The sequence below is a fragment of the Dipodomys ordii genome, unplaced genomic scaffold (genome assembly GCF_000151885.1).
Source record: "Dipodomys ordii isolate 6190 unplaced genomic scaffold, Dord_2.0 Scaffold133, whole genome shotgun sequence".
In the NCBI taxonomy this organism is placed as follows: domain Eukaryota; kingdom Metazoa; phylum Chordata; class Mammalia; order Rodentia; family Heteromyidae; genus Dipodomys; species Dipodomys ordii.
Window position 1 is genome coordinate 2,776,742 of NW_012267349.1, and position 16,486 is coordinate 2,793,227.

The window sequence follows — 16,486 nt, forward strand, 5'->3', positions numbered from 1 at the left end:
TAGCACCAGCCAAGCAAGCATGAGTCTTTAATTCAAATCCTAGTAAGAAAGTAAAACAAAGAAAAAAAAGGGAAGGAAAGCATGACACTACAAAGAAAAGGGGAAAAAGGGAAAATCAAAAGATCATAAAGTAGGTGAGCGACAGAGCAGCACTGACAGAGAGCTCTCTCAGAGGCTGCCAGCTCCATCTAACACAGCACCACAAACTGGCAAGGAAACTGAAATGTATTGTCTACCTAACTGTTCTGGAGTCTAAAAATGTAAAAGCCAGGTGTCAGCAGAGCCCTATTTCTTCTTAAATCTCTGCTTCCTGGCTCTTCCAGCTTCTAGTATTTCCTGAAATCTCTGGCGCTCCGCTGCTGCATTGTCCTGTGACTGTCTAGGCTAGGGAAGGCTCTGTGTCCTATTGGCCTTATAAGGACACTAGTCTCTAATATAGCAGACCAAGACTGCGTCTTAACTTGATTATATCTACAAAGACCCTACTTTGAAATAAGATCTCATTCTGGGTTAGGACTTGTGAATATCTTTGGCAGGGGAGAATACAATTCAAGGCCCAAGAGGAACAGTCTACATTCCCTTCCTCTAACACATGCTCTCACAGCACCACAAACCTTTAGTGTCGTATATGTGTCACAGTGGGTGTCATGTGTCCTTGATAGATGAAAAAGGTTTTGACATGTGGAAACTGTAGAATCCATTCTCTTCACGAAAACACAAAATCAAAACTAAAGCAGGTGAGCTCCTGTCCTCCTACAGAGAGAGGCTCCACCTTTTCCCTCAAATCCCATCAGTCATGTGGTTCCTCTTAAGTTATTTATTCTTCTAGTTCAAATCCTACTCAAGTTAAAACACATTCAAGAGCTTTGTAAAGTGAACAGCACTAGACAAATTTTGAGTAAATGGAATTCATTTCTCCAGAGCCTCTGATTTAGGTCCAGATCAAACACTCTCTCCATGAGAAAAAGGAGAGCTCTGATAGTTGTTTTTTTTGGGTTTTTTTTAAATGCTGGTACTTAGGCTTGAACTCAAGGCCTAGGCACTGTCCCTGAGCTTTTTTGCTTGAGGTTAGCAGTCTACCACTTGAGCCACAGCTCCACTTCTGGCTTTTCGGTGGTTAATTGAAGTCTTGCTGACTTTCCTGTCCAAGCTGGCTTCAAATGATCCTCAGATCTCAGCCTCCTGAGTAGCTTACGATTATAGATGTAAGCTACTGGCACCTGGCTTATAATACTATTTAAAAATATTCTTTTCCTAACCATGGGACCTAAGTTTCTTTGGGCCTGGCTTACTTCACTTAATAAGCCAGGCCCAAAGAAACTTAGGTCCCATGGTTTCCCTTATTTGCAATAACTAGTATACGTCTGAGTCAAGCAGAAAAGGTCAGATATGGTGATGTTAGGGAAATGAATCCTGAGATATGTATTCAAATGTTTTTTTTTTCTTTCAGGTGATTGCTTCTAACACATTTGTAAGATTATTTCTTTGTTGCTTTGTATGTCCCTCCCCCATGGTATAACTCCTGCTTTCACTGTATTTGAGGTTGGTCTAATTTGTGGAGGGGTAGGGAAAAAAACAAATCATTTAAATAGGGATACAGGTGGATCCATTGCAACAATGAGATGTACAAGTCGTTACGTGGAGAAACGAACTTTACAACTTTGGTGGGGAGGGGGGCAGGAAGGATTGGGTGAAGGGAAGGAGGATGGGAAGGGATGGGAAGGGGAAACAAAGGAGGAGGCTACAATGCTTGATAAGAAACGTACTCATTATCTTGCCCATGTAATTGTAACCCCTCTGTACAGTATTTTCACAATAAAAATTTAAAAAAAATTCTTGGTAGAACTCATGGCTCTTGAGATACCCAAAGCCAATGACCAAGCAAGCTATCATCTCTCCACAGAATTAGTTACTTTTCTTGCTTCATTTGTGGAGTTGTTTCCCAAATCAGCAAAGGTGCTTGCTGAAGCCAGTCATGAAAAGATCAGCATCAAAGCCATCCTGACGGTTTTGAAGCCAAGGCATTTTCAAGCAAATTGAAAAAGGTTCCCTGGGTGAGAACCAGTGTGGCCCATTTATTTCACATGAGAACACACACGAAGGATGTATGCAGCTTTAGAACAGCCTTCCCAGAGCTCTCAAATTCACTTTACAACAGACCGCTGAGCAGAATGCCATCTGCAGGTACGCTTGGACCAGAACAACCAACCAGGCTTACTTTGCTGACTCTGCTAAAGAATGAGAAGCCTATGCGATGAGGAGTACCTCCCACCTGCCTCCACCCCCTAAACTCTCAATGAGCTGAAAGATGGGCCAAAGAGACAGCTGGGCCTGGGGCACCCGTGTGTGTCCTCACCTGTGCTGCAAGCGTATGCAAAATGTCAGAGGTTCCCAAAGAGCACCAAGCTGTATCTTCTGTGGCAAGCATTCTGACAGCCCTGGCAGCTGACAGCAGCAGGAGCCTGTCCTTCCTGTGGCCTTACAAGGTGCATAGAGCTGAGAATGGCCTATTTTCACAGGAGTAAAATTCCCTGTGTCATTCAGTCTTGCCAAGTTCCCTAGCACACTAGTTTCTCTCCTTATATCCTCCAGCCCTTCCTTCCTTCCTCAAAACCTTTCATCTCCAATCATCCTGCACTTTTTCTTTTTTTTTTTTTTCTTTTTCTTTGATGCTGAGGATGGAACCCAGGGCCTCAGGCATGTGAGGCAAAAACTACCACTGAACTACACCCTGAACTTTGATTTATTAAAAAACACTCATACTTTTAAAAAAAAAAATAGGTTAAAAGCAATCAACGTACAGAGAGGCATTCATTCATGTGGTAACCTCTAGCCACAAGTGACTATTTAAATTATTTTAATGTTAAAAATTCAGTCCCATCAGGCATTGTTGGTTCATATCTACAATCCTAGCTACTCAAGAGGCTGCCATCCGAAGATCACGTTTGAAAGCCAGCCTGGGCAGCAAAGCCGGTGGGACTCTTATCTCCAACTGACCATCAAAAAGCCAGATGTTGAGGCTCAAGTGGCAGAGCATCAGCCTTGAGGGGAAAAAAGCCAAGAAAATCAAGAGGCCCTGAGTTCAAGCCCCAGTATAGGCAAATATACAAACAACAATTCAGTCCCTTGGTCGCCACAGACATGTGGCTAGTGCCTAGCAGAAGGCACAGTGCAGTAACACATAGCCTGTCTGTCATCACAGAGAAGCTACTGGACCGCTATGGTCTAAAAGATATAAAGAAATGACTCCCTCTGTCTGTCCCTAGCCCCTCTGCTGAGGACAGGCGAACTTGCTACCAGTCTCCTTTGTGTCCTTGCAGACATCTTTCATATGCCTAAACAAGTGTGTGTGAATGTCAACCTCTTTCTTAAAACAAATGAGAAAAGACCACACACACTAGCCTGCACCATGCTCTCTTCAACTATTGAACTTAGAGCTCACAATGGGAGGGTACAAATAATGCTTCGTTCTTTTCATTGGCTACACAGCAATCCACTAGCAACAGGCCAATGTCTCCACCCCACCCTCATCACCAGACTCCCCTGTTTACCCTGGTAAGGCTCCATACCTTTCCTCCCCGGGACTGGTACTTTTATTCTCATGTGGGTTCTCCGTCTCTAACTCCATGTTGGTATTCCCTTCACCATCTTGCGTGAATGGAAACCTGCTCATCTCTCAACCAAGCTACGTTTTCTACCTGTGAGGCAGATGCGCTTCTGCCTCTTAGCCCCTTCCTCGAGGCCTCTTTCTTCTTGGGGAATACTCTCCAACTTCCTCTCCATCTTCCTTGCCCAGCACAACCTGCAACCATCCGACGCAACCACTCAGGGGCCTTTTCCTCTCATTAACCCCCAACTTTGATTTAGTGATGATAGCTGTACCTGCTTTACAGCCTCTGTCTGTTCCTACTCTGCAAGCACTCCTGGGAGCTTCTAGCCCAGGTGAAAGATACAGTCCACACCTGGCCTCCTCCAAATCCCTGGTCTTTTATTTCCACACCACAGCCACCCACCTACCTGCCAACACCACCAATAGCTGAAGCACTTATGAGATCCTGGCTTTTCAAATCTCACCTTAAACACCAGCAATTGACCTCATCAAGACACCTGTTCACTAACCTTGCCACTGCCCTTTCTACCTCTCCTTACCCAGTATAGATACCCTGGTCCAAATACTCCACCCCCTACACACTTGATTCCTTTGTCCTTACTCCTGACCTATTCACATGTTCAAAACCCAAACTATGAGAAAATCTGATGATCCACCTTCACTCCACTGACTGTGCTTAAAATTTAGAGCTTAGCCGGGCACCAGTGGCTCATGCCTGTAATCCTAGCTACTCAGGAGACTGAGATCTGAGGATCACGCTTCAAAGCCAGCTCAGGCAGGAAAGGCCCATGAGACTCTTGTCTCCAATTACTCACCAGAAAACTGGAAGTTGAGTGGCTCAAGAGGTAGAGCACTCACCTTGAGCTGAAAAGCTGACATCACCCAGGCCCAGAGTTCAAGCCCCACAACCAACAAATTTTTTTAATTTAAAAAATTTATAGCTTAAAAATAGTCAGAATTATGAAATGGTTGCAATTGATATCTTAAACAGGAAAAGCATGTACAGTGGCTCTTAATTGTAATTCTAACTACTTCGAAGGCTAAAATTGGGAGGCTCATGGCTGGAGGCCAGCCTAGGCAAAAAGTGTTCAAGACTCCATCCCATCTAATAAACAGCTGGGTGTGGTGTCATGTGCCTGTCATTTCAGCTGTGCTAGAAAGTATAAACAGGAGGATCACGGTCCATTCCAGCCCAGGCAAAAATACTCTAGTTAAAAATTAATGAAAGCAAAATGGGATAGGAACATGGCTCATGTGGCAGAGCACCTAGCTAGCAAGCCCTGATTTCAAACCCTTGTACCATCAATAACAAACCACTAATTTAAAACAACAAACCCAAAACCTGTCCTGTGACTCAGCAATCTCATTTTGGGGTTTATATCCAAAAGATTTGAAAAAAGGTTCTGAGATATTTGCACATCCATGCATGGCAGCATTATTCACAATTATTAGATTGAAACAGCCTAAATGTCTATCAGTGGATGAAAGAATACACAAAACATGGAAGATCATTCAGCTTTGAAAAAGAAGAAAAGTGTGGAAGCTGGGCAAGGTGGGTTACACTTGCAATCCTAGCTTCTTAGGAGGTAAAGATAGGGAAGAACAAATCAAGGCTAGCCTGTGGGGGGAAAAGTGAGATTCCATCTCAAGTAAACTGGCCGTAGTGGTACGTCTGTAAGCCCCGCTGCACAGAAGACATAGGTAGGAGGATCTCAGTACAAAGACAGCCAAGGCAAAAACTCAAGATCCTAGTTGAAAAAATAAAGCCAAAAAGAGCTGGGAGAATGTGGCTAAGTAGTAGAGTGTTTCTCTAGCAAGCACAAGGTCTTGAGTTCAAACCTCGGTCCCACCAAAAAGAAAAAGGAGGAAAATTTTGTTATATACTTCTAAATGGATATACCTTGAGGACAGGATGCTAAGTGAAATAAGCCAGTCACAAAGACAAAAAACAGTCAGATTCATTTGCAAGTTCTTTAAAGTTGTCAAAGTCACCACAATAGAACAACGACATACAAGGCATTACCAGGTGTTGGGAGGGAAAGAGATGGGAAATTGTTCAATGGGTGTAGATTTTATAAGATACCAAGTTCTGGAGCTGGGTGGCCGTGGCTCACACCTGTAATCCTAGCTACTCAGGGGACTGAGATCTGAGGATCGTGGTTCAAAGCCAGACCAGGCAGGAAAAGTCCATGACACTCTTATCTCCAATAAACCACTGAGAAAACCGGAAGTGGCACTTGGCTCAAGTAGTAGAGCACTAGTCTTGAGCTCAAGAGCTGAGGGACCGCGCCCAGGCCCAGAGTTCAAGCCCCACAACTGACAAAAAATAAAAATAAAATAATTTAAAAGATACCAAGTTCTGGCTGCTTCATAATAAAGTGAAGATGCTTAACATTACTGACTTGTGCACTTAAAATAGTGAAGATAATAATTTTATGCTATGTGTTTGCCCCCCCCAAAATTAAAAAGCAACAAAACTCTTGTAGTTACACTATGTGGTGTACAAAAGCCATAACATCTCTTCCTGTCGGCATCAAACACCTCAATGTGAAAGACCAAGAGACACAGTCAAGGGGTACAAGGCTAGAGGCCATGTATTGGCAATTTCAAACTCAAAGATATGCTTTGAGACTGCGGTCTGATTCAGAAAAATAAGAGAACTAAACACAGTTGGCTGTTTCTCAATTCCAGTATTATTTCCCAGCAACTGGAAATGAGTGGATTTTCTAGCTATTCTCCCATAGAACCCATTTATGCTCATTATGATTGCCAACTATCTGCTTCTTGGCTAGTAATGACTGCATTAATTTGGTACTTACTTTGGTTGAGCCAGAGATGAAAATTTTAAATTAGAAAGATGTGGTAAAAACCCACCCATAATCCCAGGCCTAGGGGAGGCCAAGGAGTATATTTGGTTTAAGAATAGCCTAGACTACATAATGAGACCTTGTCTCAAAAAACAACAGAAGTTTAAAGCCAACAGTATGGAAGATGGTATCATTTGGATCTTTGGATTAAGAATCTCCAAGTTGCTGGGCACTGGTGGCTCACGCCTGTAATCCTAGCTACTCAGGAGGCAGAGTTCTGAGGATTGCAGTTCAAAGCCAGCCCAGGCAAGAAAGTCTGTGAGACTCTTATCTCCAAGTAACCACTAGAAAACCGGAAGTGATGCTGTGGCTCAAGTGGTAGAGCGCTCACCTTGAGCTGAAGAGCTGAGAGACAGCACCCAGGCCCAGAGTTCAAGCCCCACAACCAACAATAACAACAACAAAAGAATCTCCAAGTTAACTTAATACTCAGCCTTTTACTCACCACCACTTAAAAATGGTCAAGCATCACCTCTGTGTTTGGCTTTCTGGTAATATATATATTGTTGTTGTTGTTTAATGGTGCCTATTTGGGGACCAAAGACACTGTCATCAGCCTTGGTTTGGGGAAACCTCCAGGCCATGTGGGAATGATCAAAGGATCTCAACTCTACAGAAAAGCCACAAGAATGTTTGGCTTTGTGGCTAGTATGTACGAAAATCATTTTGGCAGGAAGAAAATAAGACTTTTTAAAAAGCAAGCAAGAAGAGAGAAATTGGAAAAACCCTGCCTTTCATTACTTCTGGAATTATCAATCAAATTCAAGATGATTTCTCTAAAAACAGGCAGAGAAAAAGAGCTTTCTCCTTATACTAGTTTATACCTATTTCTCTAAGAAACAAAAATCCAATGTACAACACACAGGTAATTTTAAACTTTTACAGGCCACATTTTAAAAGTAAAAAGAAAAATTAGTTTCAATCTTTTAACCTAATTTATTCAACATGGTCTGATATTAGCATGTCATCAATAGTTTGAAGGGGTTTTTTTGGTACTAGAGCTTGAACTTGGGGCCACATACTCTCATTTGTTTTTTTTCACTCAAGGCTGGTGCTCTATCACTTGAACCACACCTCCACTTTCAGCTTTTTTGTTGGTTGGTTGGAGATAAGAGTCTTACATGGGCTTTTCTGCCCACACTGGCTTTGAACAGCAGTCCTTAGATCTCAGCCTCCTGAGTAGCTAGGATTATAGGCCTGGGCCACCAGCGCCCAGGCTCAATGTTTTTCAAATTAGTAAAAATGTTGATATTGTTTTAATTGCTAAGCCTTTAGCATCTGATGGGTATCTTACACTTCAAACACCTCTCAGTTCAGATGAGACAACTCCACCTACACTAGATGCCAAGTGCATAGGATAGTGCTACTGCAGAATCAAAAACTCTGTGTTCTTCATAGAATATAGTTAGTGGCTGCTTTTGAAATCCAAGCCTGTTTCTAGTTTGCACTTTCTAGATTGTGTCATAGGATTCTTCAAATTCCTCCCTAACAGGTTGGATGGCTACATTACCTGCTCCTTTACGCTAATGTAACCATCATTTAAAGTTTTACACAATGTGTTGGTTTAATTTTTCAATCACAAAATTAACTTTTTTTTTTTGGTCGGTGGTGGGGCTTGAACTCTGAGCTTAGGTGCTGTCCCTGCACTCTTCAGCTCAAGGCGAGCGCTCACCTACTTGAGCCACAGCGCCACTTCTGGTTTTCGAGTGGATTATTGGAGATAAGAGTGTCATGAACTTTCTTTACCTGGCTGGCTTTGAACTGTGATCCTCACATCTCAGACTCCAGAGTGAAAGGATCAATGAAAGGATCTGTCACATTGATGCCAGAGGACCATGTAAAGGCAGACAGACACAGGAGAAAGATGATTACAAGGTTTATTAGAGGAGCCATATTTCCCCCAGAGAGAGAGAGCGCATGGCAGCCTCCGCTATAGGTAGCAGCAGGGTCTGGGGGATAGGAAATGAGGTAGATGGAAGCTCAGGTAGGTCTGGGCAGAGAGAGGGAGGGGCCAGCAGGTCTGGTGGAGCTGAGGACCAAAGGTGGGCATAATGCTTACACAGAGTAGCTAGGATTATAGGCGTGAGCCACCAGTGCCTGCAAATTAACTTTTCTTTAAAAATTGATTTTATCTAAAAAACTATCACCTCACAATTCAAGTTTGATATTTTACTTATCTTCTTTGTGCTATTCCTGGTGCTTGAACTCAGGGTCTGGGCACTGTCCTTGGGCTTTTTGTGCTCAAGACTAGAGCTCTATCACTTGAGCCTTCCAGTCTTTTTGTTAGTTAACTGCAGCTAAGAGTCTCACAGGTTTTCCTGCCTAGGTTGGATTCAAACCATGATCCTCAAATCTCAGCTTCCTGAATAGCTAGGATTACAGGTGTGAGTCACCAATGCTCAGACAAGTTTGGTATTTCATATTTGCAAAAAGAGCTAGCACAATCAAAATAAATATTTGACATGTAAAAGAAGTTTTGTATACTAGCTAAAACCAACAATGAAGTGAACTAATATTTGTTCTCATGCTGTCATTTTTCAGTAGCTTTCCATTTCAGGACATTTAGTCTCGAATGCATTCCTGCCTAAATCTCCTAGCACAAAGAGATAGCTCAGCCTTCCTCTGTTTGATTTCAGTAAGTCCTCACAGGAGTCCTTTCTCTGCAGACCACAACAAATCACAGCAGGGGGATTTGCTCCTTTGTATTGCATAGGCACAATAAAAATCCCACCATATCCTGTATATACACTTGTGTGTGTATGTGTGTGTGTGCACACATGCAGACACATATATTCATACAAGTCATATATATATATATATACACACAAATGCATATATATATGAGTTTATATATGTATATGCACGTAATCACAAAAATCTTAGGAAGAATTTTTATTTTCCTGCTTTTCCAGAAAAAGAGAATAGGCATGGAATAGTCTCAGAGCTACCAAGTCATTGTCTTCAAAAGCCAAGAAATCTGACTCTGGAGGTTAAGTATTTGCCTAGAACATTGAGATGGGAGGGAGGAAAGAAGGGCTCTGAGAAGGAGGGAAGGAAGCAGAGAAGGGGGATAGGGAGGGGGAAAGGGGATAAGGGAAGGAGGGGAAGAAGGGGAGAGGGAGAGAGCAAGAGACAGGGAGAGATCTGACTCAGAGGAATGGAAGGGAAAGAGGAAGGGAAGAGAGAATAATCTGATTCTGACTCTGGTCTCTTATTACCCCAAGGACTACAAATGTTGTAAAGAGACCTAAGTTGAGAGAGAAAAAGAGACAGACATAGAGAAATAAAAAGACAGAGCAAAACAGAGAGAGAGAGAGAGAAATTTGTGGTCATATATACAAACCTCTCATAGTCAATTTCTCCCCAGCATTTAGCAACTTCTTCCAGTACAGACAAAGGTGGGAGGCAAGTGAAATAATTTAAAATGCCACCAAGATGTCTTCTATAAGTTACAGTGATGAATTCATTTTACTTAGAATGAGGAAAATAACCATAACAACCGAAAACAATGAAGATTCCAACAACAAAAAGTTGTGATGGGGAGGGGGAGAGGGGAATGATTGGGAGGGTTGATGGATAGACATAAAATAGCTGGGCCAAAGGATAGACAAGGAGATCTTTGCTCCAGACTAGGGAAGAGAGAAATATAAAGGCACATGTGACCTCTCTGACCATCCTAGCAAAGACCTGGCCAGCAGCTGACATAACACTGGCTGCCCCCCTAGGCAACTTGAGTCAAAAAGTTACAAGGTGATATGTGTCAAGGGCCTAATTATGTGGCTTTCATTTACAGGTTTTCTGGAGTTGGGGCAAAGGTAGGATCCACTTACATGTACTCTCTATGGGCAGAGTGCACAGCAGCCGCATTGCTGTAACGCCACAGGACGATCGCTGACGACAGTACATCCAGAATGGCATCAAACTAGGAGAAGGAGACAGAGCGTTAGTGGCTTTCCAGAGCTAATGGGGTCCAGTGAGGAAGAGACAGGGCAACTGTGCTGTGACTCAGAATCCTGGAATGAGGATCACACATCAAAGAGGTTTCTACAAGTCACCATGGAGCCTGGAGAGTTTGGAGTCCTGCTGCTCTGCTATTGCCTGGTGGATTCTGTCCCCCCAGGGCCACTGGTTCCCAGTGCTTGGAGATATGGGATGGGGGTCAGGGGTACACTCCTCTGAAATCTGTAGGATTGGTGTCTGTGGCAGGCAAGGCTTTCTGTACATTTTAAAGGAAAGATTTGGGGTGAGGATTCCATTTCTGGCTCTCAATGGTACTATTCTACCTGAGTTCAGGGTAGGGGTGGGTCACTGTGGGGCTCTAAGAAGTCCATTAACACTGATTTGCACACAATGCAGTGTTTTTGTGTGAATGGACAGTAAGCTAGAGAGAAGGAAAAGGAGAGGGTGGTGGTGAGAAAGCTTGTTAGAGAAGGGAGGTGTGTGTTTCTGGGCATGTGTTAGATGTAGCATGTTGGTGTGTCTGTGGTATGGGGGCATGCATGTGTATGCATGAGTGTATGTGTGTGTGGTGTCTGGGTGTTTGTGATGTGTGTATGTATGTATGTATATGTGTATATTTCTGAGTGTGTATTATATGTACCATGTCAGTTTGTCTGTGGTATGGAGCATGCATGTGTGTATATGAGTATGTGTTTATGTGTGTGAGGTCTGAATGTCTGTGGCATATGTTTGTGATAGGTGTATGTGTATATTTTGCACATGTATGTCTGGGTGAGCGTAGTCATGTGGTTTTTTTGGACAGAGTATACTCTTTGTAAGATTCAGTAAAGACTGCAACACCCACAAAACATGAAGTTCTTACAACAGAGCAGAAGTGTTTGGGAAGAGTCACACATAACTAATTGGTACAGGAACCTACACTTACCCAGGAGGGATAGTAAAAGGGGCTCTCCTTGAGTCAGCACACTGTGTACCTCAGCTTTCATTTGCATAGTTATAAGCACTGGGGACAGGGGAAACATCATCCAGTTTTACAGCATACCTAAAGTACAAGACATTCACTTTGTCTGACTAAATTGCTCCAGGAGGCTGGTCAGGAAAACAGGGACCCTCAACTTGGGCTAAAGATTGACTTACCCTAATGTGAGCAACCCCAATCCTAACTCCCAGCCCCTCTGTCTACACCATTAACCAGAAAAAAATCCCTCTCCAATACATGCCAGGCCCCCACACAGCCTGGAAGGGAAAAGGAGGGCTTAAAAGAGCCTCTCAATTAACCACCTTGTAGAAAATATGACCTCTTCACCTTTGAGAAATAAACATTCTTATTGCAGTTTGTTTTAATTAACTTGTAATTTTTATAGAAGCTGCTACTATAAAAGCTGTGTTCCTCATGTTAAGCTCTTCGATGCTACCCACCCTCTTATTTGAAAGATTGGGAGAAAATTCATGGGCTCAGGAAAAAAACAAAAACAAAAAAACGTGCAAAACTTCATGAAAGTACATTTCAGGTTACTTACTGCAAACCCAAAAGCAGAGGCGCTGTACCTCATAACGGAGACAGCTAAAAAGAAAGAAAATATTATTCAGAATATGTGAAAAACCTCATGAATAGTGGCTCTCATTCATGTGGCAATTAATAGCATTTGATATAGCCTATTAAACATCAATGAAAAGGTCCAAAATAAAATTAAAAATTCCTGCCTTTGTACAATCTGAGAAATTAAAAAAGAGAGAGAGAGAGAACAAAAGATAAGCTCAGACAACTTTCTTTGTGTATTCAGAAGCATCAAAGGCCAACATCAGAACAAATGACCTCAGCAGTTATCAATCTGATGAAAAGAAACTCCAAATTTAGAAAGTGATTAACAGACTAGTAGAAAAGATGTTAAACTTTTGAAATGATATGGAAACTATAATTCTTCCCGCAAGGGAATTATGCACACCCCATTGCTAATAATGATAGAGAAAAATCTTTTGATCCAAACCCTCCCTGAGCCTTTACAGTATAAGGTAGACATTAATGTAGCTATTTATAAAAACAATGACAAATGAGCTTAAAACAATAGACATCCATAAACAGTTATAATTAAAGCATTTATCCATATTACAATATGAGGAGGGGCAAGTCAGTTGAGTGTATAATTCTTTTTTTGGGGGGGGGTCTGGTCGTGGGGCCTGAACTCTGGGCCTGGGCACTGTCCCTCAGCTCTTCAGCTCAAGGCTAGCGCTCTACCACTTGAGCCACAGCGCCACTTCCGGCTTTTTCCTTTTTGCTTATGTGGTACTGAGGAATCCAACCCAGGGCCTCATGCATGCAAGGCAAGCACTCTACCACTGAGCCACCTTCCCAGCCCCTGAGTGTATAATTCTGTTCTGGGCCAAAGCAACGTCTACTTCAAAAACTGTCCCCAAATTGATTCAATAAAGTCTACCATGCTCCAAGCTAAAGCCATAGTTCACAGGCTGTGTCAACCATCCAAAGCAGTAAACTCCACCTACATATGGGCAAAGCTTTGAAGCATCTTGCCCCAGACATCACAGGTATGCAGCTGTAGGGTTAAAGAGGCCTGAGCCAAAGGTACACAGGTCAGCAGACTGCCATTTAGCTCACCACAGTGTCCCTTTCCTAGGCCCTGATTGCTATCCCATCCACATGGTCCAGGAACAGACCCCAGTCAAGATGGAAGCACTTAATCCAAAGTGGACTGAACACTGTTTATTCTCTATGACCTACGTATTGAGACTGAGAGCCTCTCCAGTCGATTTATGCAGACAGACCTACAATGTTGCTGTAAAGATATAGATGCAGAAAGACAAGCATGCGGCTCACTGAGCACTGGAAAGGCAAAAGCACAGGCTCCCCAGGATTCTTTTGTGTATGTGTGCCAATCCTGGGGGTCTGTGCCTAGGCCCTGGGCCTGAGCTTCTTTGGCTCAAGGCTAGCACTCTATCACTTGAGCTATAGCTCCACTTCCTAGCTTTTCCTAGAGTGCTTTATTGACATTAAGAGTCTCACAGACATTTCTGCCTGCACTGGCTCTGAACAGATCTCAGCACCCTGAGTAGCTAGGATTGTAGGCGAGAGCCACCAGTGCCTGGCTTCTTCAGGATTTTTACATATTCCCTGACACCCGCCACACTGAGGCCCTCAGCTGTATGAGGCTGACTATAGTCTATTAAGTCTCTAACCTTTTCCATCTATGACATGAGCTGGCCCAGGTGGCTTTGCTGTTGCTCTTGCTGGCCCAAAGAGAGGTACAAAGCTAGCTGTATACAGGGCTGGCTGCAGCTTTCTTGATAACACAGATCTGTGGTACACAAGGGTCTTAGCATTCGCTCACAGCCCACACTGGCATAAGCAGAACAAGTACTGGCTCTCTTGGTTGGTGGGAAGGGTCCTGCCTAGAGCACAGAGATGCTCTTATAAAATCAACTTGTAGTATGTGCTCACTGTGAACTGAGCATAGTAAAGTTTCCCAGAAGCAAGCAAAAGAGGGTTGGCTGGGGTTTTCATTACAACCTGTTTTTAACTATCTTAGCTGAACTTAGGGGGCTTTGTAAAAACCAGCAGTGGAAATGGATAAACTTATCTTCTTGCACAGCAGCTCAATACCTGTAAGAGATGAGAATAGGGCCTCCGGGGGAAAGTTCCCCCTCTGAGCTCACCTCGGTGCTCAGTGCTCAGTGGAAGCCAAGGACAAGGCATTCCTGGAGATTTGCTTTGAAGTCAAATTGTCTATGAGTTATCTAACCAGACATTTCTACGATAGGCTACATATTTAAAACATATAGATATGTGATTACAGTGAGAAACACAACTTTATCTCAGGATTTGGAATCAAACAGAAGAACTGGAGGGGTTTCTCTGGTTTTGTGGGATTCTATGTATCAGACAAAAAGGTTTTTCTTTTCTTTTCTTTGTGGTACTGGGGATTAAACTCAGGGCTCTAGTACTCAAGCCACCCAAGTCCTTTTGGTTTTAGTTTGCTTTTTAGATAGGCTCTTGCACTTCTCCCTGGGTTAGCCTTAGACTGAAACCCTCCCATCTCTACCTCCTGAGTAGCTGGAATAATGGACACATAGTGCTACATACAATGCATACGACACTATGCTCAGCCCCACCCCCCACCATATGAGGAATTGAACTCAAGGCCTTCCACTTCTGCTTGGTTTTTGTTTTTTGGGGGGTATTGGGGATTTTTTGGCTCAAGGCTGGCTTTCTACCACTTGAGCCACAGCTCTACTTCCACCATTTTTGCTGGTTAATTGGAAGTAAAAGTCTTACAGACTTCAAACTATGATCCGAGATCTCAGCCTCAAGAATAGCTAACAGGTGTGAGTCACCAGCACCTAGCCCAGCCCTCATTATTTTTGTAGTGAGGACTGAATTCATGAAAGTCCAATGTCCATAGTTCCAAACACTTTTCTGGCAAGTCTGCTTGTATGAAATAAGTCTGCCCAGTGGGTGGATAATCTAGAGTACACACGGAATATTAAAATTGTTCTCTCCTGAGTGTACCGAGGGAAATGTGAGCAAGAAGGCTCCAGGTTAACTCAGAGTCCTTATTAGAGATGGATCATTTACTGATAAATTGCCTTCCTCTAATTTCCCTGATGACACGGAAAGGGAGAGATGCCAAAATTGCATGGATATTTAAGAGCACAGCGAAAGGGCTCTCCACCCAGCCCTTGTTCTGGCAGCTTCCCTCTGTGGCCCACTCCTGGCTCTTGCTACTAAATAACAGCAAATAGTCATTAACACAGGATCCAAGTGGAAGGGCTCAGATGGCCTTTTAAAAATTTATGAAGAGTGTCAAGTAATAACTTCCATTTTCTTTGGTTCCTAACTCATCAAAATGACAAATGAACTCAAAAGAAAAGGTGAGCTGGTTAGATAGCCCTTGTTCACATGAAAAGACAGAGCAAACCTAGGGTTGTTTTTTTTTTTTAATTGCAATGTTCTAGTGCAATGCTAAAACCAAGTTCCATGGCAGCCAAAAGGGGCCATAGGCCCAAAAGGATTCAGTGTTGCCTTGTAAGGCAGTGAATAACAGACAGAGTCCTGTCACCAAACAATTATGCTTCAGATCAGCAAAATCCACATAGAAATGGGCTGCCAGTGAAACAAAGCTCTCCCATGAGGGCTGATCCTATCAAGGCCAAGACTATACTGCTAACAGGAAGAAGTCACCCAGATTATGGGCAGTGCAGAGTCTGAATAACACACATTCAAGTCTTGTCCAACTGACAAGATGGTGGCCCACCATCTCCACTTCATCCCAATTATCACTGTGAATACAATCCCTTAGGGAAATCCTGGAAGAGTGTTTCTGCTTCTCACACTTGACCCCATTTCCCTCACTCAAAACTTCAGTGTGTACTTGGGGAGCTGGTGGCCACCAATGGGTGTACAGTGACAGGGCCTGGAAACCTCACTCTACTCCCAAGGAAGATGTCCCTGGGCTCCCCTCTCTCTACCATGTGACAATGGAAATGCTTTGCCATATGATTAAGCTGGATTTCTCACATCCCAAAGATGCATGCCTAGGGTGCTACAAGCTGATGTCTTTTTCTGGTTTTTGTTTTGTTTTTTAGAACCAAGATTCATAATTCTTAAAAGGTACATGTATCACACTGGCCTATCCCAGAAACTGGTCCTACATCTGGAGTTAATAACTCAAAGGCAAAATTAAATTTGACCCAACGAGAACCTGTCAAATTCTGTTTACCGAAAATATTAGCAAAAGGGTATCTTGAGAGGAAGATTTAGCTGGGCGCTGGTAGCTCATGCCTGTAATCCATCTCAGGAGGCTGAGATCTGAGTATATTTCAAAGCCAAGGCAAGAAAGTCCATGAGGCTCTAATCTCTAATGAAGCAACAAAAAACCAAAAGTGGAGCTGTGGTTCAAGTGGTAGAGTGCTAACCTTGAATATAAAGCTCAGGGACAGAATCCAGGCTCTTGAGTTCGAGCATCAAGACTAGAACAACAGCAACATAAAAAGGTAGATTTAGAGCTGGTGGAAGAGTAACAGGAGCTATAGTGAA

At 43.0% G+C, this 16,486-nt stretch overlaps 1 protein-coding gene across 1 annotated transcript in view; it reads right to left on the bottom strand.

Annotated features, from left to right (window-relative positions):
• Tmem163 (transmembrane protein 163) overlaps positions 1–16,486 on the bottom strand; it is a 228,778-nt gene that overhangs the window by 70,847 nt on the left and 141,445 nt on the right. The window contains exons 3-4 of the mRNA XM_013030812.1: positions 11,958–12,001; positions 10,308–10,399 (exon numbers count right to left, since the gene is read on the bottom strand). Of these exons, the coding sequence (XP_012886266.1) occupies positions 10,308–10,399; positions 11,958–12,001 (136 nt within the window). The remainder of the gene's footprint in view (positions 1–10,307; positions 10,400–11,957; positions 12,002–16,486) is intronic.